The following is a 22,133-nucleotide window of genomic DNA, read 5'->3' as shown; positions in this document are numbered from 1 at the left end:
AATGCTCGGTATGACTGTTGGACAACTCCTTGAGATCGAGCCCATGTCTCCGCTTAGAGAGGAGGAAATAAAACGGAAATATGTCCGCGGCGAACCTTTGGTCGAGCCCGAGGAGGTCAAGAACCTCCCAACGAGAATGTATGAATTGCATCAATGGTACATGGAAATTTGCAATACCCACAATCTAGAGTCCCTCATGGTGAAAGTCAAGGAAGAGGATTACTTCCATAAGCTAGCTCTATCTATTGAGTATATAGAACTGTTTCAGTTATCCAATTATGACGCACTCGACAAATCTATCGTCAGTTGCTATTGTCTGTAAGTGATTTCTTTCTGTAATTTAAGTCTCAAGCTAGCTGTAGTGCTCTCGTTGATCATTACCTGTAATTATCCTCACTATATTCTTTTCTGTGGTATTATGCAGGATGAACATGTCCGAAATGAGAAAATCTGAACGCTATGGCATTGGGTTCATTGACCCAAATACAATTAATGAAGAGACATGATCATATGAATATTATAAACAAGAAGTAGAGAATAACATGCTAGAGTTCTTGAAGCGCCTCAATACCAATGCAGATATACTACTTCCTTACAACTTCCAGTGAGTCACACTGTCTTGTACTACAAATTCTGTTTTTGTTACTAGCTAGATGTTAATAAGTGTATAGGGTTTAGGGTTAGTTGATGAGTGTTATGCACATGCCCGCTTAATTTATACATGCAAACGTGCGCATGCAGGTACCACTGGATCTTGGTAGACATTAAAGTTAAAGAAGGAAAAGTTGAAGTACTGGAATCACTGCTTAAAAAACCTAAAGAGTACTCAATCGTGAAGGGGATAGTCAACAGGTAATTTCAATCATTATATATATGTCCTGATATCAACTAATGAATAACTCCTTTATTCATTTTCTTTGCCAGCGGGCCGGCAGGGCTTGGCAAAAGTTCATCAAAGACGTTCCAGGCCCGTTCAGAGAAAATCTGTATTGGTATCGACCCACGGTAATTAATTAAGTAGTAGTAGCTAGCTACCATGCAATCTCTTTAATTCTAGTTTCAATACCATTAATTATCATGCTTGATTAATTATTATCTGATTGAACTCTATTCTCGTACAGGCCATGAAGCAGGAGCCGGGGAATGATTTATGTGCATACTACGATTGCGAGAACATTCGCATGATGACGTCCGAAAGGAGCACATCTGATAGACAGCCATGGGTACGTTTGCCAGAACACTATACACAATTTTTACATCATTATCGATATCTAGTCACACAACTAATACATGCATATTGATCTCCTTCTTAATTAATAGTTCAATGAGGTGCGGCAGAAGCTCCTACCAATGGATCGCGTACGAGCAATTGCAGAGGAAATAGCGGGATTTTTGCTCGACCAGGTCATAGATCCTAGAGGAGAATTCCATTACCCGCTACCGCAGTAATGCCTCCATGTAGGAGAAATTGTATATATCAAATTGTATATATATACATACATGTGTATGTGTGAATATGGTGGTGCGAGACATTCAATGATATATATATATATATATGTGTGTGTGTGTGTGTGTGTGTGTGTGTGAATATGTGTGTATGTATATATATATATATAATCGGTTCTACAAGAAATTCTATTTTTATATATATATGCATAATGTGTACAATATGTAGTATCGTATACCAGCAAACGAAAAAGAATTAAATGGAAAACACAAAATTAAAGGAAAAAGAAACCCTGAACCCAAAACCCCCCTAACCTTTTAGTACCGGTTGATGTTGCCAACCGCTACTAAAGGTCTCCCCGTCCCCGGCGCCGGCTCGTGCCACGTGGTGGCACTTTAGCGGCCGTTCGTGCATAACCGGTACTAAGGGGGGGACCTTTAGTCCCCACCCTTTAGTGCTGGTTGCAGAACCGGCACTAAAGGCCCTTACAAACCGGTGCTGTAGCCCGGTTCTGCACTAGTGGGAGACTACGCAACAAGCCACCGAATACCTGCACAAACAAACACCAACTTGCAACCGACACGAAAAAGGGGTTGTCAATCCCTTCATGGTTATTCGCAAAGTGAGATCTGATAGAGATGGATAAACGGTAAAGTAGTATTTTTGGTATTTTTGGTTTATGGAACAGAAAGTAAAATTGCAAAAGAAAGTAAATAGGAAACTAGAATTGTAGATCGGAAACTTATATGATGTAAAATAGACTCGGGGCCATAGGTTTCATTCGAGGCTTCTCTCAAGATAGAAATTATTATGGTGGGTGAACAAATTACTGCCGAGCAATTGATAGAAAAACGCAAAGTTATGACGATATCTAAGGCAATGATCATGAATATAGGCATCACGTTCGTATCAGGTAGATCGACTCCTGCCTACATCTACTACTATTACTCCACACATCGACCGACTCCTGCCTGCATCTACAGTATTAAGTTCATAAGAACAGAGTAACGCATTAAGCAAGATGACATGATGTAGCGGGATTAACTCAAGCAATATGATGAAAACCCCATCTTGTTATCCATGATCAATACAATACGTGTCGGTTCCCCTTCTGTCACTAAGATCGAGCACCGCAAGATTGAACCCAAAGCTAAGCACTTCTCCCATTGCAAGAAAAACCAATCTAGTTGGCCAAACCAAATCGATCGTCCGAAGAGACTTGCAAAGATATCAAATCATGCATATAAGAATTCAGAGGAGATTCAAATAATATTCATATATAAGCTGATCATAAATCCACAATTCATCGGATCTCGGCAAACACACCGCAAAAGAGTATTACATCGAATAGATCTCCAAGAACATCGAGGAGAACTTTTTTATTGAGAATCAAAGAGAGAGAAGAAGCCATCTAGCTACTAGCTATGGACCCGTAGGTCTGAAGTAAACTACTCACGCTTCATAGGAGAGGCAATGTGCTAATGTAGAAGCCCTCCGTGATTGATTCCCCCTCTGGTAGGATGCCGGAAAAGGCCCCAAGATGGGATCTCACGGGTATAGAAGATTGCGATGGTGGAAAAGTGGTTTCGTGGCTCCCCTGGATGTTTTTGGGGTATAAGAGTATATATAGGAGGAAGAATTATGTCAGAGGAGCTACGAGGGGCCCACAAGGTTGGGGGCGCCTCCCACCCCCTGGGCGCGCCCTCCACCCTTGTGGCCGCCTCGAGGCTCCTCTGACTTGCACTCCAAGTCTCATGGGTGTCTTCTGGTCCAAGAAAAATCATCGCGAAAGTTTTATTCCGTTTGGACTCCGTTTGGTATTCCTTTTCTGCGAAACTCTAAAACAAGGAAAAAAACAGAAACTAGCACTGGGCTCTAGGTTAATAGGTTAGTCCCAAAAATCATATAAAATAGCATATTAGTGCATATAAAACATCCAAAACAGATAATATAATAGCATGGAACAATCAAAAATTATAGATACGTTGGAGACGTATCACCTTCACCCTTGCGGCCGCCTCGTGGCTCTTCTGGCTTGGACTCCATGTCCCCTGGGTGTCTTCTGGTCCAAGAAAAATCATCGTGAAGTTTCATTCCGTTTGGAATCCGTTTGATATTCTTTTTCTGCGAAACTGAAAAACAAGAAGAAAAAAAGAAACTGGCACTGAGCTCTAGGTTAATAAGTTAGTCCCAAAAATAATATAAAATATCATATTGATGCATATGAAACATCCAAAACAGATAATATAATTGCATGGAACAATCAAAAATTATAAAGACGTTGGAGACGTATCAGGTTTCTCCTATAGGATCCCTAGCGTAAGACTCATCTCATAAATTCATAACAGATAGACCAAATGAAACACGAAACTACTTCATTTCAACAACATAATTTACATACGAGTTTCCCTTTCGGGAGACCTCGAAGGGATTACAAAGAGGTAAAAAGACTACCTTATGCCTACCTCCACCACGGGGAGATACAATGCCTCAAAGGCTTTATTACAATTGGAGATAACTACTACGACGTCTACTGAGGAGTGTGAGGGCTGTGGTGCTCGGATGTTGCGATTCACTAGAGACTGGTGTTCTCTGTGTGTGTGTCTGTGTGTGTGTGTGTGTAGTGCTCCGTCCTCCTCCTTTTATAGTGTGCGAGGGATGCTAGATGCTCCCTTCTTTATTCATTTGCTTCATAGCTGGAGCCCGGAGTATCCCGTAGCTTGACACGCCTTATGCGCCGCTGAAGTGCCTCAATGTTTGCACAATCAAGTCTTGCATGACTCCGATGCTAGACTGGTATTTTTGTTCAGACTGAGAACTTTGTCTAGACTGAGAATTTTGTCCAGACTGAGAACTTTGTCTGGACAGAAGATCTTGTCGTGGCTGAGAGAACGGCTTCTCGTTGCATGGTAAAATATTGTTATGACATGGGTATAAAAACAAGCCAACTTCGTCGCTTGCAAGCAAAGCTATTTGCATTATTATTTACACAATCCAACACACTTTGCGTGCGTTGTTGTGTGCGCATTGGAGCCATGCATTCTTTGGTTCCAATCTTCAGCTATACTCTTGTGCTCCCTTATTCGTGCATGCATTCCATGGATAGCAAAAAGTTTTTGCTCTTTCAAATATATGTTTTGATGTCTACGTTTCTTTTTACACATCATCCATTTTTATTATACATACGATATATTTTTTATAGATGTGTAACATTTTCTATATACACGCTTAACATTTTAAAATACATGATTAACATTTTAAGACATTTATTTTTTGAGGATTACTTTTTCCATACACATTGTATTTTTTATTGATTAGGGACATTTTTTATACATAGTTTTAAGATTTTCAAAATACATGATTAACATTTTTTTAAACTTATATTATTTTATGTCTACTTTTTTGTATTTGCATATTTTTGTATACATTTTACGTATACATCAAAAATATTTCTGCTATACATATTTAACATTTTCAAATGCATGATTAACGTTTTTCAAAAAAATTATGTAAAATATATTTTGTAAGTATATATATATATATATATATATATATATATATATATATATATATATATAATATCTGGAAGTATATAAACAAAAGCAAAAAAATAAGAAATAAATAAAACATGAAAAAAATACAAGGCAGTGGCCTTCCGCACGCTGGGCCGGCCCATTTGCGAGCTACCTTCCTGCGAGAGCTGACTCTGTCTCGCATCACGCTAGACATAGTCGCCTTGAATTTATCATGTGTAAAGCTGGCCTCGGATTGTAAAGGTTTAATCGGTGATTTGGCGAGAGGATCTCCAGGAAGCAATGCAATAATAATCAAGGAGATCAAGCACCGCGCTCAGGCCTTTAGCTCATGTTCCTTCATTTACAAAGGACGTGTCCCGAATGTGGAGACACGTAGTTTAGCAAAACACACTCTTTCTCTGTCTCAAGAGTGCCATGTGTGGTTTTTAAATCCGCAAGACCCTATTGTAATTCCTCCCTAATTTATTTGAGATAAATAAAGTGGTTGTGTTGCCCCTAAAAAGAGCTAGACATAGTCGCTCCCCATAAGAGAGCACCCAGCGCAGTATTTCTTTTTAGAATAGCCAAGCTTTATTATTCAAAGTCCATAATACTGCGAACCAATCTGTGATTGAATGGTTAGAGGGACAGTGGTATCTTCAGCCTACAAGGATTCAAGTCCTGGTGCTCGCATTATTTCTGAATTAATTTCGGTATTTTGAAGGATGCACTTTCAGTTTTTTTTTCGCGAATACGCAAAGCTTGCATATCATTTCATTGATAGAAGGAGTAGAAATAGTACAGTGAAGGATACAACACATGACACGAACGCAGATTGGCGTGAACATGGTGCCCGGAGCAGAGAGACAAGGGATGCTCAGCCAGAACGAAAGAAACAACACAGCTAAAACCAACCAATCCAAAACCAAGAGCGGCAAACACATCATCAAGGACATCACAGGGGCACCACGAGCGAACAAGATAGCGCCTTCAAGAAGGAAGACAACGCCGAGACGCTGTCGCCATCCGGTCTGGAGAAGCCAGACCTAGGGTTTCCCCTGAGCTCGAGGAGGGGCACAACAGAAGGCCATAGCAGCGCCTCCAAGAAGGAAAACGGCACCCGCGGGCACCGCCACTGCCAGCTTGGGCAAGCCGAGCAGGGGTTTCCCCCTGGCCTGAGGCTGAGCAATCCCATAGCCGCCGGTAGTGGACTCGAGGACGAGGAAGCCGACACTTGCAGGGTTGGTTGGGCTGCACCTGCCGCCGGAGGGTGGCGCCGCCTCCGAACCCACGAACAAAGGATCAGGCAAAAGGCGAGGCTTTGAGGTGTACAGAGTAGGACCGACAGCGAAGCAGAACCACCGCGAGGGGGAGACGACGGTGACCGACAACGCCGACAAGCTAGGACTGGAGAAACGCAGATCCGAGCTGTCGTGGCCGTAACTGTCGGAACACCCGGCGAACCAGACAAGCTGGAGGGGACGCAGCTACTGGTCGCCGGGGCCGAAGCTGCCCGGAAGGGAACGCCGGCAAGCCTAGGACACCGGAGAACGCGTGTTCGAGGCCGCCGGGACCGGTGCATTGCTAGCAAGGACCCGCCGCGAGGCGCCCCGCGCCTGCCACTACCACTGGAGCCTCGCCACCGTCGCGCGAGAGCCGTCATCTTGAATCAAGGGGGAGGAAGGGTCGTCGGAGGAGGGGGGGTTGCACAAGGCAGACCACGAGCACCCCTGCAACTGGCTGCGGCCCGCGCCCAACCCAAGCACCAGCGGCAGGCAGGGCCACCGGGGGGAAGGGAGGGGAGGGTCGCGTGGATGGGCGCCCATGGCCGCTGCCAGGCACGCCGCATCCCCCGCAGGACCGGCAGGAGTGATGGCAGCCGCTGGGGGGGTGGCGGAGGAGTGGGACCGGAGCGCGTCCAGGGCACGTCGCAGCCCCGCCGAAGCCAGCCGCCGCGGAGGGGGCGGGGATTGAGGCGCAGAGGGGTCGGGGGGCGTGGTGCGAGGCGGGGCTGGAGGAGTGCGCGGGAGGCCAGATCCGCCCCGCCGCCACCTTCCTAGGGCCCGGCGCGGCTTCGCCGGCCGGCCCTCCGGCGGCGGCGATGCGGGGAAGGGCGGCGGGGGAGGTCCTAGCGGCGGCGGCTAGGGTTCCCCCGTGTCGTTAGAGGAGGGCGACGCAGGAAGGGGGGGGGCACGATGTACTGTGAGTGAAAGAAGACGTTCTCGTCGACAACTAGACGCCTACATTTGCCGGCCCGGCGCAAACATTATACGAGAAAACACATACCGGACCAGGTAAGCTCAAGCGTACTAGGTACCGAACAAACTGTTTTTTAGATGAGGCGCCCAACAAACTGGTTCAAGATCCGTTAAAAATACGAAGAAACCAGTCGAACAATGGACTGCCGGCGTGCTCGGTCCAGCCGGGGGCTCCTTCCTGCAGTCCTCCTGCTCGGGCACCAACCGCGCGTGGTCGCCGCCGCCGACGATAACCCGACCCGCTCGCGGTGAGCACGTCGTCTCATAAGCTTTTTTTTTTTGGAAGAGTCTCATAAGCTTATTGTACTGTTGAATTTGTCAAGTTGCCACTAGCCCACTAGACTAGGCGTCTAGGCCTGTCCTCCGTCAGCCCATCCAAATGGCTCACGAACCACATACTATTGATCAGGTCGAGCTGCCCTAGCTTGAACGATTCTGCTCCGTCAACTGGCGTTCGGTCCCTCGCCGGCATGCAGCTTGAGCCTCGGGCAGGCCTCGGCGATGGCGGAGGAGGAAGCTGCTCGAGCGAGCGTGCGCCTGAAAGGTCTCGGCGAACGGTAAACTTGGATCGATGTCCTCCACGGACTCACTTGGGGTCACTGTACAACGATCTACCAAGAATCTTTCACTGCGTTGAGCCGTCAGCGTCGGCGACGCAACCGATCGATCTACCACCGCAAGGTGAAAGAAAGGCGGAGGCCACAAAAGACGCCGGTGCCGTCATCAGCCAACCGGTGCAAAGAAAATCTAGTGCTAGCAGCGAAACGGCGGGCGGAAGCAAAAGCACTGCACTGCCGTGATTAACAATCACCGGCGTGCCGCACAAGTGCCGCTAAAACAAACGAAACGATGGGCGGGCCGGCCGGGTCTACTTTCTCCTTCGTCTCTTTCACTGTCGTCGTCTTGGTCTCTTTCACTGTCGTCGTCAAGTTGTTTAGCAATTACTCCAGGCCAATGGATGACTCGTCAGCCGTTTTTATCCCGCGGCACCTAACAGCCAAGCGTACGTGGACCGCCACGACTGCACGCGCTCAGATTAATCCCATCATCATCATCTGCCAATCAATTGGGGCGAGTGTTGTACTATAGTGCTCCTACTAGCGCGCCGTGATGCCGACCAGCCGCAACGATAATTTTTACTACTGCCCGCCATGGGAGCGAGGGCGACAAATCCTACTGTCCAAAGTCAAGCGGGTCTCCGCAATATAATCGGCGGATGCGGTCGAGCGAGCGGCGCGGGGCCACGCCGTGACTGGGCGCCCGCGCGCGTCGCCTTCCGCACGTCGCCGTCCAGCGGCAGTATACTGGTGTACTGTAGTGCTGAATTTCGTTCCTACTGATTGAAGCAAGGAAACTTTAATGGGGGCAGCACATCACATGGGGCATGGCCTCCTGCATTTCCACGTCAGCTCTTATCTGCACTCCAGAGAAGACGGCACGGCACGCACGACACGACACCCTACATCTACGTGACAGGCATAGGCACGGCCTGGGACGGCCTGTGTGGCGCCCCAGCGCAGTGATTGCGGAGCAAAACTTCATTTTCGGCGCGGCATGTTTTCGCACACACCCGGCCGGATGGGTTCTCTCCACGTACTACAGACGTGTATCGTCGGCTTCTCCGGCGAGAGCGGTCCAGCCGTAAAGGGATGCTGCTGGCGGAGCCGTATCTTGAAACGGGAGGGGATCCGATCCCTTGGACGTGCGAGCATCTCCAACACCGAAACGCTGCCTGTAGCAGCTTCCTTCCGTCCACCACGTACTCCACTCGGTATCGGTAGTAGCTGCCGCGCCAGCGGAACAGAATCAATGCTATGCTTTCTCGGTTGCGGTGATAATGCAAGGGAATAGGAACCTCGCAGCAGGACAGGACAGATGCTCCGGCCAGCCGAGAACGGCCGAAAACACGCGGAGAACAAATAGCGTGTGCTCGAGATCGATGTTGCTGTCCGTCCTAGAACAAGTCCAATGGCGTGCGCAACTTTTACTTCCGATGAAACAGACATAGCAGTAGGGTTTTTTTTTTTTTTACTTTTGCGGAAGTTGTGGTGGGAGAATAGTAATCCACTCGCTCATTTCGACGACAGTTAATTCAGATTGTAGTAATCGTTTGATTGATCGAGCGTGCCACAGAAAAGCGGCTACTTAAATTAATTTACAATTTGATTGATCTTTTACTCCAAGAGCCTAAAGAAAGAATCGTGAGCTTGCTCGTACCACCAGGAAGGGCGGTGTTTTGTCAAGTTTTCGTGCCCCGTTCGCTTTCGATCTACACATTTCTAAGTTCGTCCCTATTATTTGCCGCGGCGACGACGACGACGACTCTACGCCTCGAGAAAGGGTTGACGCGCGCGTGCCATCGTCCCCAGTCCGTCTCTCCGGCAAGGGCGGCCAAATATATGCTCCGGTCCGGTCGTCGTACGACGCCGGACACGCCGGCAGGCCTGCCGCTGCACCGAGGAAAGGAGAGAGAGACGACGAGGACGACGGACGGACGGACGTTGGTGCTCGCTCCAGGCCTCTTCTCGCGAGAGTCGCGCGCGCTCGAGCTCCAGTCACCCCACCCGCCCGCTTGCTTGATCGTTCACAGGGCGGACTGCGGCTTGGCGTGCCGGGCGACGAGCTCCTCGAGCGCCTCCCGCATCCAGCAGTGCTGGCATCCCTCCATGACCTGCTGCACCGTGGCCTGCTCAAATCAATCGGAAATCACACGTTTAGAAGGCATGTTCTTGGCTCCTAATTCGGCTTCGCAGCAAGAAATGAAGGGGGGAAGAAGCTGTACTCACCCAGGTGCGCTTGCGGGAGGCCATCTCGGGCCACTGCTGGAGCTCGTCGGTGACGCGGAGCGGGTACATGATGCCCTCGTAGGTGGTCTGGTAGCGGCGGCTCTGGTAGTGCCAGCAGCCGAGCACCTTGCCCATCTCCCCGCGGACGCCGGCCTCCTCCAGGGCCTCGCGCCGGGCGGCGTCGTCCATGGACTCGTCCAGCTCCCACCCGCCCTTGGGGAACATCATGCCGTGCCCCTTCTGCGAGCTGATCACCAGCACCTCCAGCTCGCCCTCGCCCTCGCCGCCGCCGCCGCGCACCCGGTAGGGGATGCACCCCACCACGATGCGCCCGCCGGTGCTCGCGCTGTACCGCTGCAGCTCGCGCCCCTGCCTCGCCACAAGAACGGCCATCGTTCGAATCTTTAGCTCGCTGTAAGCTAGATGCTCTCGTTTCGTTGCAAGAAGAAGAAGATGAGAGATGGATGGATGGGTGGATGCTGGAGTAGCAGCTGTTGGTTTGCGGCCATGGAGCTGGGCATCCGGGGTATTAATAGGCGGCGAGCGGCTGGGGCCGATGGAGTTATTGCTGCTGCCGTATGGCTGTTGCGAGCGGACGAGTAGGTCGTAACATGGGGTGAGGGTGGAGCATGGGCTATGGACCAGCACCAGATTAGCTGGGGGCGTGGGTGTGGCTGTGGACGCGGCGCACGGGCCCTCCGCCCAGGGTTGCCGTTCCGAGGTAGGGCATGGCGCGGCGTTCACGGACAGGGGAAGGTAGGATCCGAGCACAGGCGCACAAGGTTTTCCGTTTCTTTCCTGAACAGTCATTTGTTTCGCTGCCTGGAATTAGGAACTCCTTCTCCAAGGGTGATGTTTTTCAAACATCAGGAAATTTGCGATGGTCTTTTCCTTTCATAGAGTAATACTTGCTCTCTAGTCATATTGCAGCGCTAGATCACAATCTCGCAAGGAAATATTTGCAACATCTAGGATTTGTATAGCATATACTTGTGAAAGGAAAGACAAGATGTCTACTTGCAACATAGGAAAACTTTGTGTGCACTATTTTCAACTTTGGAGGCTGGGAGGAGTTGTGCGTTCATACCACGTGGCTTTTACTACATCATTCTGTTAATGAAAGCTTCCATGGGGTGAGCAATGTGGAGCTATGGTTGCCACGCAATAATCGGAGGAAAACACACAACAGTTTTGCTTGGTGTTGCCTCCGTGCTTGGAAAAGGGAAATGAGATTTGTCCGAAATCGAATGGTGAAAAGTTTGACCAATTTTTATATAATAAAGTATCAACAATCACAATACCAAATTAATATTGTTACGCACACAAGAAATATTTTTGGAAATGCTAAAAATCACGTAAGATTAATAGACGTGGAAAATCGAACGTTCGTCATGGCAATTTATATTGACACAAGGATCACAAATTTAGTTGGCGAGCATGAATTTTCTGAAAATACAATAAACTCGGTCGGATTTGCCATGTTTGCCAACTAAACTTGCCATGCTCGAAAAACATAATTTGTCAAGAAAAACATTTAATTTGCCATGCCTAAAAATCTGATGCCTGGTTGGTCTTCCGCCATTTTGAAGGATGACGGTGAAGAGGCGGATGACGATGGTGTGTCGGTCGCCTCGGAGGCCATCCCTACGAGGCCACCGTCTTGTCCCTCGCTTAGTTTCGTTTGGGTTTAGGTAAAACTAGAAGGATTTATGTGCTTCACTAAGCCGTTGGTGTTGTTGGGATAACTTTTACTTTTATTACTTGGTTTGGTCTGTGGGGTTGATGATGGACTATTTCTTTTTTATGTAATGCGGTGTTTTGACGAGCCCTTCATGCATGTGTGATCCTGTATTTTCTGCTAATCAACCCACACGTGTGGGAAGGGTTTCTTTTGCGCTAGTGGCCGCTTGTACTATACTGGTTTTACAGAGTCGCATGTTGGCGCTTCTTCTTTGCCAGGTGATGAGAGGGTGTGCGGGATTGATACATTTTTATAGACTAGTTGCTGCAGATTAATTTCAGAAATCGTTGGCCCTATCAAAATTAGAAACCAAATCAAGAGTAGGACACCTCAATCAAATGTGAGAACTCCTTAAACCCGGTAGAATAGAGAGCTCCTTAAGAAATCTTTATTTTTGCAGGTTTCCTTAAGAAATCATTGACCCAATCAAAATGAAGAACTCCTTAAGAAATCATTGACCCGGTCAAAACAGAGAACTCCTTAAGAAACCACTAACGGGCCAAAATCAAGAATCAAATTCGAAATGGAACTCTTCAATTGTATGAGAGAGCTCTATAATTATGAAGCATAATGAATTTAAAGATTTCACTCCATTTTAATTGTTGCGTATCAAAATTTAACAAATACCGTCCGATTGGCATGAATTTCGTCTATTTTTAAGAACCGTTTGAAATAGGACGGGCTTTCCGTGCCTCTGGTTGGACGGTCTCCACCTATATGGTTGCCCACAAACAACGGATATTTAGTGAGGTCCATTTTCATAAACCGTGTTAGAGTTGCCCTAACAAGATGCATAAAAGGGCGTACTCCACACAGTCCGCACAACATCTTTGGCCAAAAAAGAAAAAAAGGACAGCGTCAGCATCAATCCACCATCTAGGCGAGTAGACAGTGACTGCGGTCCATAGCCCGCCTCCACGCAAAGCATCAAAGGACGATGTGATAAAGGAACGGCGTGTCGAGGCGAGGAGAGCGCGTACTTGCAGGCCCAGCTCCAGCTGTTTTCTCTCGTTTTCAAGCTCGCGCGTACGCGCATCCGTGTACGCCCACACGTACGCTGGCTGGCTCTCACCCGTGCACTTCTCTTCCCCTCCTCACCTCGCCTCGCCTTCCATGGTTTAGTGCATGCGAACGTATCGACCCCTCCCTGTCTTTCCTAGGGCATCTTCAACGGCATTCCATAAAAATCCTCTTGCATTCCTCTGTGGACAGGGTCCAGTCCGCGGACACGGATGTGGAAGATAGCAATCCAATCATTGTGGCATACATTTTTACAACAACTGAAACCAACCAAAAAATACATTCAAACAAGTCCGGAATTCATGTAAACATGGCCGGATTTTATATAAACATACCGGATTTTATATAAACATGACGGATTTCATTACAAATACATCAAAGCGGTCCTAAGCGGGCTCTGGAGTATAATTAATACCTAATCTAAATGATCGTCGGAGTCCGGTCCCCGTCTCCGGCCATCAGCCCCGAGAACTGAAGCTTCACCGTCTCCAGTTCCGACTCGGCGCTCTCCAGTTCCGACTCGGCGCTCTCTAGTTCCGCCTCTGTGACCTCCGACTCCGGAGCCCTGGGAACTGAAGCTATCCACCTTGACGTCGCCGCCAAGCGACTAATTGGCCAAAGATGCTCAACCCACCTACCTTGCTGTTGGAAATATGCCCTAGAGGCAATAATAAAAGGTTATTATTATATTTCTTTGTTCATGATAATCGTCTATTATTCATGCTATAATTGTATTGTCCGGAAATCGTAATACATGTGTGAATACATAAACCACAACGTGTCCCTAGTAAGCCTCTAGTTGACTAGCTCGTTGATCAACAGATAGTCATGGTTTCCTGACTATGGACATTGGATGTCATTGATAACGGGATCACATCATTAGGAGAATGATGTGATGGACAAGACCCAATCCTAAGCATAGCATAAAAGATCGTGTAGTTTCGTTTGCTAGAGCTTTTCCAATGTCAAGTATCTTTTCCATAGACCATGAGATCGTGCAACTCCCGGATACCGTAGGAGTGCTTTGGGTGTGCCAAACGTCACAACGTAACTGGGTGACTATAAAGGTGCACTACGGGTATCTCCGAAAGTGTCTGTTGGGTTGGCACGGATCGAGACTGGGATTTGTCACTCCGTGTGACGGAGAGGTATCTCTGGGCCCACTCGGTAATGCATCATCATAATGAGCTCAATGTGACTAAGGCGTTAGTCACGGGATCATGCATTGCGGTACGAGTAAAGAGACTTGCCGGTAACGAGATTGAACAAGGTATTGGGATACCGACGATCGAATCTCGGGCAAGTAACATACCGATTGACAAAGGGAATTGCATACGGATTGATTGAATCATCGACACCGTGGTTCATCCGATGAGATCATCGTGGAACATGTGGGAGCCAACATGGGTATCCAGATCCCGCTGTTGGTTATTGACCGGAGAGGCGTCTCGGTCATGTCTGCATGTCTCCCGAACCCGTAGGGTCTACACACTTAAGGTCCGGTGACGCTAGGGTTGTAGAGATATATGTATGCGGAAACCCGAAAGTTGTTCGGAGTCCCGGATGAGATCCCGGACGTCACGAGAGGTTCCGGAATGGTCCGGAGATGAAGAATTATATATAGGAAGTCCAGTTTCGGCCACCGGGAAAGTTTCGGGGGTTACCGGTATTGTACCGGGACCACCGGAAGGGTCCCGGAGGTCCACCGGGTGGGGCCACCCATCCCGGAGGGCCCCGTGGGCTGAAAGTGGAAGGAAACCAGCCCTTAGTGGGCTGGGGCGCCCCCCTTGGGCCTTCCCCCATGCGCCTAGGGTTGGGAACCCTAGGGGGGAGCTTCCCCCTTGCCTTGGGGGGCAAGGCACCCCTTCCCCCCTTTGGCCGCCCCCCCCCTTGGAGATCCCATCTCCCTGGGCCGGCGCCCCCCCAGGGGGCCTATATAAAGGGGGGGAGGGAGGGCAGCAACCTACAGCTTTGGGGGCCTCCCTCCTCCCCTGCAACACCTCTCTCTCTCTCGCAGAAACTTGGCGAAGCCCTGCCGGAGACCCGCTACATCCACCACCACGCCGTCGTGCTGTTGGATCTCCATCAACCTCTCCTTCCCCCTTGCTGGATCAAGAAGGAGGAGACGTCGCTGCACCGTACGTGTGTTGAACGTGGAGGTGCCGTCCGTTCGGCACTCGGTCATTGGTGATTTGGATCACGGCGAGTACGACTCCGTCATCCACGTTCATTGGAACGCTTCCGCTCGCGATCTACAAGGGTATGTAGATGCGCTCCTTTCCCCTCGTTGCTAGTAGACTCCATAGATGCATCTTGGTGAGCGTAGAATTTTTTTATAATTATGCTACGATTCCCAACACTTGCACTACTCTTGCTCGCTGCCGGCGGTGCCCGCGGATGTGTCGGCTTCTTCGTGGTCGTGGCGCCGGGGCGCGGTCTCCTCGTCGTCGGTGTCGCCGAACAACGCCTCGCCCGCCTCGTCGTCGCACTCCTTGCCGGCGGCCGCCATCTCCGCCACCCGCTGTCGGTACCGCTAGCGAGCAAGGTGGATCTCGCAGGCGGAGCGGTTGGACTCGAGCAACGCCTCCTGCTCTGCCAGGTCCGTGTCTGATGCGACCGCCTTGCCGGCGGCGACCTGCTCCTCCGCCTGCAAATGCTCCTGGAGGAGATTGTGGTTGTAGTTGACGTCGGCCTGCACCTCCCGGAACTGCTCCCCCCGCTTCTCCCGCGCCATGTCCATATAAATGGGCACGAGCCTCGCCGACGGTCATGATGCAATGAACCGGCGAGGGTGGAGCGGAGGAGGAGGGTGGCGCTGGCTCGTCGTCGGAGGCTTCCTTCATTTGCATATCCTCCGGCTGCCTGTCGCCCTGCCAGTCGGCAGCCATGGTCTTCTTCTGCTTCGACGTCAGCTCATCCCAGAGAGCTTTGGCGGCGGAGGGATCCTTGGTGGGGAGTGGTGCGAAGAGGGATGACTGTGGCTATGGCCGGGGCACCGGGACAACGGTTTATATAGCACCGGCGGGCGGCGGACGGGTGTTTGTCGTGTCGTTTGAACGCGCGGCAGTCACCTGCGCCAGGAAGCGACGCGGGCGGCGCTCTCTCGGCCGGCGCGCCGCTTCAATGTCGGCAGCAGTGAGTCGCGTCCGCTCTGCCCGGGCGCTGACGCTCTGGAATGGCACTGACCGAAAACACGCGGGAGGAGGGAGGGGTTTTTGGTGGGCCAGAGCAGTCAGAAGCGGGTCCGGACTCCCGCAAACCTCCCCCACTTCTGTCTTCGGTTTGCGGGAGAAATCGTATCCAGACTGCCCAACGGATTGATACTGGTCGGCTTTGGATGGTTTTCGCGGTCCAGAGCGCTCAGTCCAAACGGTTGCGGGAAGTTTACGGATCGGCATTGGAGATGCCCTTAACGGCTCAAAAGTCCACTTACATATGGCCAAGTCCATCTTCCCCACCAATCAGTCCCCGCGAGCTCAATTAGTCCCTTGTTTAGCATATCTATCGGCATCCTCAATGGCGCGGTGACGTCGTCTGCCTCCTTTCCTAATTCCTCCCCGTCGACTTGGCGAACCATATGCGATCATCTTTGCCGAAATATCAACAATTGGCATGTTGAAATGTCCACAGTGTTTTTCAAAATTGAGAGTAAAGAAAGTGTCACGCGTGTACCGAGTGCGTTGTGTCCGGCTCTCTTTGGTTGGTTGCCAACAGAGGACGGCGATCGAAACGGACGAAGGTAATACTAATATTCAGTGCAGGATTTCCGGTCTGAACTCTGTGAGATTCTTCTTGAGATGGGTGCGGTATGAACATCAGCTGCTGCCACCATGTGGTTAACAACACTGGCTAATCTGGCCACGTGGTGAATGCAGTGCTTGTACCATATTCATATGACCACGTTTCTCCACTGACAATGTGAAAAGTCGAGGTAACTTCTCACTGTGTTAGCAGGTGCGATGGTCTAACTATGCTGCTTACGTACTGCCCCGTACCCAAAGTAACACTGGCTAGATGTTGTTCTCAGTTGTCACCGACGCGAAATTGAGTAGAAATGCGTCGATCGGTAAAGGCCAAAGGGGGCGAATTTTTGGGCTCTATGTTGCAGAAGCAAAGCCGGGTGCCGCCAGTTTCAAAAGGTGAAAACCGTCCGTGGATTATTATGTCTGGATAGGCTGGTTGGTAGTACAGGGATTATCAGCCCGGAGTCCAGACAAGTCGTTGGTTAGTTGCAATTACTGACGTCGTCCCCAGTGGTGATCGGCACGGAAGTTGTACTACTAATCAAGTGTATAATCATGCTGAAGCTTCGAAAAGGCGGATACGATCCGGCACTATTCGTCAAGCCGGAACTACGTACTTCATAATAAATGAGAGACGCAGTCACGAAACCTGGAGGTTCAAAGAAGAAGAAGAAGAAGAAGAAGAAAGTCGGGAAATGAACCTGGATCCATCGAATCGGCCGGCTCGGTCGTCTCCGCTAATTCACGGACCGGATCCGGCTCGATACGCACGTACGTGCCTCGATTACTTTTCGTCTCCCGGACGGGCTTAATTATAGCAGCACATAATTGTTTGACACGACCGGGCACAGGATAGCTAGTAGGGGCAGGCAGGCAGGGCCAGCGCGCGGCTGGTGGCCGGGACCAAGCCGGCCGGTCAGGCGCTGCAACCCAGCGGCGCGACGGCCGGCTCCAGCCCGCGCCCACCAACCGAACCGCCGATCGGGACAACACCTCGCGCACCGGCCGGTCGAGGTGACCGCGGCGAGGCACTGGGCAAGGGCAAGGCATGCCATGTGCAGGTGATATGGGGTACGTTCGACCTGATTGCTTTGCTCCGGTCCCGTCCAATCCTAGTTTTATGACGATCTGCATGCATGCACGGTCTCCGCCGACATGGGCACGCGTCCATCACGTCGATCAAGCTTAATGCCCGGAGACGTACGGGCCAGGGGAGTAGTAAAAGGGACGGGTGTGCGGTCGCGGCGTTGCTTAATGCTCAAGGCCCGCCGCAACGGCCGACATGTGTGTGCAACTTGTTCAGCTTGTTGCCATATCCTCTCTTTAAAATGTTTCTCCGGCCTTGGTAGCTGCTGGTTTCTCCTTTCCTTGCCTTCATTCTAGGGGCGGCGGCACGCATGTACGTAAATGCACGAAATCTATCACTCGCCTTGCCTTATCGCTGTTTTCTTCTTCTTCTTCTTCTTCTTCTTCTTCTTCTTCTTCTTCTTGTGACGATCATCTGTGAGTACGTGGTTCCAGTGACGAGGGCGGAGTTGTTGGGACGTCTACGCCAGGCCGTGTAAACGCGCGCGACGAGCCACAAGTGCGCGTAGTTTATCCCGTTTGGAACGCAATGTGCATGATCGGATACACAATTTATATGGAGGTTTTTGCGCAGCCCATGCGCGCGTATCATCTCCGTGTAGTTTGTTATGTGTACGTACGGGACACGATCGATCCAGTCCTCCGGCCAGCGTTCATACGCATGCGAGCCAACAAAACCGAAGCGCCTGCAAGTCTCGCATGAAATTGCCTCGCATGTACAGCTTCCATCTCATCTCAATGGGTCGGTCCACGTTCGTCAACCGGTGCATGCATGCATGCATGGTGCATGTACCTGCATGCTGACACTGACACGCACACGCATATGCGTTGCGCTGAAAAGTCTCCAAGTGTTTTTTGCCTCAAGCTCGATCCGGCGGCTCGACGGGTTGCTCGTTGGCGCTCTGTCTGGATTTCTTCTCACCTTTTCTTGGCTTTCAACCGGAGCAGGCAGGCCTGAGTTGAAGGTCTCGTTTTATCTCCGTCTCGTGCGAGCTACGTACTAGCCTACTAGTACTACCATCCAGCTAAACGGCACTGGGTGTACTGTTGATGAGTGACCTTTCCGTGGCTGGCTTTTGGACGTTGGAAGAACGTGCGTTTGAATATATAGACTTGCAGCCTCGCAAAAAACAGAACTTATAGACTTGCTAGTTTTTTTAAGAAAAAGTAGACTTGCTGATCATTACGAGAAATGACTAGTAGTTGGGATTATATTCGCCAATTTTGGACGCATACGCTTGGCATTTTGATTCTACGGCATGCTGCTGACAAGTCACCAAACATGCCACTCATTGGACAATTATTTCTTCACATGGCATAAGCCAAGAGCTATTTAATTGTCTTATTGTGATTTTTTAGAATAATAGGTTCTGTCGATCATGAATCCACCATCGTTATTACATCGGCTTCCAAAGAAAAAACAAAGATATTGCTACATCAGTTTAGCCGGCAAGGTAAAGCAACACACGCAAAATCCAGCATAATAGAGTGCAAAAAAGTAACAAGATGATACATTGGTATGACACAAAACGTACATCCAATGCGTAGAACCAGGAAACACAACTTGCAGCTCACATCTTGAAAACGACACGAACCATCGTTCCGTCCTCCATGAACTTCGGGGAGTTAGAGCAACTACAACTGTACCAATCTAATTGTCCTCATATATCCGGGCAGACAGCCCGGGCATGAGAGAAAAGAAAAATCATCTTCCAACCGGACCCTTCATCCTCATATGCTGGGACTGTCCGCGAACCCTCAAACTCAACCCATATGTGAGGAGAACATGAGAGTGTCCAGGCAGTCTGCCATGTCGGACACGGTCCTCCTTGGATCATTTTATCTCTTTTTTTTTTAACTCAATTTTTTCTCTTTCTCTCGATCGACCATATGCATTTGGCGAACAATTTGAAAGACATGGTTGCGCACACAGACAAATTAGGGTTCAAATTAGACACACATGCACTTTGTTCGAATGCGTCTGTAGATGTATGGGGTGCCAAATCAGCTCAGTCCTGTTGCAGATGCTCTTCACCTCTAGACGGCATGCCAAACACACTGTCAGCGCTTCCCAACATTTAGAGTCATATCGTTGGGAACAGAGGGCACCATCACCTTGACAACCTAGATTACCAGCCAGGTGGGCGAGGAGATTTTCTCCTTCATTCCACACCATTGGACACAATTAATACAAATATCACTGCGGTCTGCGAAGCTTCCGCAAAGCCCATAAAAGTAGTTGTGTGGGTAACACTCATGACTTTATGGTTAGTGTTACTAACCCCAACAGGTAATTGTATACAAATCAACACAAGCAGTTAAACATGATATTCAGCAATCACTTTCCAAGTTTCTAAAGCATCTGACCATTCAAACAACATGTGCACACATGACTCGTGTTTAGTATAAAATAAATTAGGATATGTCATGCACATTTTGTCTTTTGTTCAAATTGTCCACAGAGAGGAGTTTACTATTAGCCAATAACAACACAAAAAATTGGATTTGTGGAGGAACTTCAAGTTTCCAAACAATAAGGATATGCACATGCATCACTCCTCAAATATTAATAACATAAATGAATAGAACCCTTATTATGTTACTTCATCAAGGCATCTTCTTCAGTAATCAAAAGGGAAAATATGTTGAGCTACGATCCAATTCGCCTCTGTAATCATGTCATACTTTTTTGGGATGATGCTCTATATATACCAAAAACAAAATCAATACTTTTTTTTAGAATTTTCAGTTGGCAAAATATGTAGTTGTCTATTTTGGGTTGGAATATACTAACTTGATTAGTTAGCTAGTGTTAAACCGTTTGTGTAATGGGAACTAACTTGAGTAGTTAGCTAGTCATAGGGATTCTATTCTTTTGATGTGAACTGAAAGTTTTTTGTAAGAAACGCAGTGCATAAGTTTTCTTTTAGAAATACAATATAGACGTAGACGTTCACATACACTAACCCTTTTGAAATATGAACACATGCGCGCGCGCGCGCACACACACACACCGTACCTACATGAGCATTTTCGAGAGGCTGAGCCGATGGTTCTTGAGATTGACGAAGCAACCATAGGTGCCTCGCTATTGAAGGAAACGTCGCCTCCCACTGAAGCAATATTCTGCCTTTATAAGACACACATTTGTCATACCTGAAGTTCTATCTCTGATGACCTAGGGGTACAACAATCCTCCTAACCATTGCATCACAGGTTGGTTCTCCTTTTTTCGTCCCCCCTCTTGAATTTCCTCGGAAGCTCAGCATCTTTCGGTTAGATAACCACCCGAAAATGCCTTCCTGGTGCATATTAGATTATGCAACTAATCTCTCATGATTTGCGACCGGTGAGAACTAACGATCTCAATGATGCATCAACAGTTCCCCTGAATATATGAAGTATAAGTGAGATTCGGTCAGACCATCGACTACCAAATTGGCAGATTTTGTATTCCATGATTGATGCCCGAGAACCTTAACTGACCTCTTCATGTTCTACTACTTCCAGTGTGCCAAGTGCGAGTATATATCATTTCCTCTTCCCCAACATAAAATACAGTACTATAACGAATAATTCCTTGATTCTCCTACTGACCGATTGCTGAGCAACCACTGTCCAGTATAATCACCCCTCTGAATGATAATTCAAAGTAGTAGTACCACTGCACGTGATCAGTCAGCTATTAGTTCAGATCTCGACCTAGTTTCGCGCGAGAATATTGAAAATGAAGCAGAAGCTATGATAAGTATGCATGAACGATGGGCTTCTTCGCTAGTGACTTTCCAAGAAAGTACTCTGGAATCAGGAGTACTATATGTGGGATAATAATGGGCTTAAGTAAACGCTTGAGTCAGGGTACGTATATGTATGCAAATAATTTGAGCGGGAATGGCAATTAATGGAGGTGGTTGATGAATCCATAACCAATCGAGATCCGATGGATCGAGGCGAACTGTAACACTTGACCAACTCTCTGCCTGTCTTGACCGCATCGATCGGCTGGACATGAACATGTGCAGCTGATACTGCTTGACGCGGCGCGTAACATGCACTAACCATGTACCCACCCAGACTGATACGGTTAAGAGTCCCGGATGTTGTCAGGGATTAGCGTCTGATGTGTGCACTGACTCATACTCCATATTCTTGCAGCGCATGTGAGTTACTTGGAAGGTGAGACTGATCATTTCCTTCTGAGGACTTTGGAGTCCCAGGTGTACATGTGAACTTTCTGACTAAGCATGCGGCCGTATGATATGCATGGATCGATAGTGATGGATCGGCCAAGAATGCATGGGCGACCACGTTGCACTAAGTCTTGTGTACAGTATAGGCATGCATCACTTGCGGCTTTTCAGCATTGCCAGCTCCGACTGAATTTCTGGTTAACTTCTGCTGGGAGCCAGCTCTGGGCTGGCTGTTACCGATCACCGGAACTCATTCTCCGACGAGATCACGTGGCTGAAATCAAGAAAGTCGTGCATGCATATGCATGGCCGATCGATTAATTGTCTCCGGCGGTGGGAGGAATTAA

General features: G+C 48.9%; 1 protein-coding gene across 1 annotated transcript; it reads right to left on the bottom strand.

Annotated features, from left to right (window-relative positions):
* Positions 1 to 9,311: 9,311 nt before the first annotated feature.
* On the bottom strand, positions 9,312 to 10,522 carry LOC123145417 (nudix hydrolase 17, mitochondrial). The gene is made up of 2 exons (XM_044564821.1): positions 10,007 to 10,522; positions 9,312 to 9,906 (listed from the first exon to the last, which is right to left on the bottom strand). The coding sequence occupies exons 1-2, from the start codon at positions 10,397 to 10,399 to the stop codon at positions 9,805 to 9,807; spliced, it is 495 nt and encodes a 164-aa protein (XP_044420756.1). The 5' UTR covers positions 10,400 to 10,522; the 3' UTR covers positions 9,312 to 9,804.
* Between the last annotated feature and the right edge of the window lie 11,611 nt (positions 10,523 to 22,133).

Source organism: Triticum aestivum, chromosome 6D (assembly GCF_018294505.1).
Source record: "Triticum aestivum cultivar Chinese Spring chromosome 6D, IWGSC CS RefSeq v2.1, whole genome shotgun sequence".
NCBI classification, from domain to species: Eukaryota; Viridiplantae; Streptophyta; class Magnoliopsida; order Poales; family Poaceae; genus Triticum; species Triticum aestivum.
Note: the sequence above shows the minus strand (reverse complement) of the source record. Positions and strands in the feature narration are given on the sequence as shown.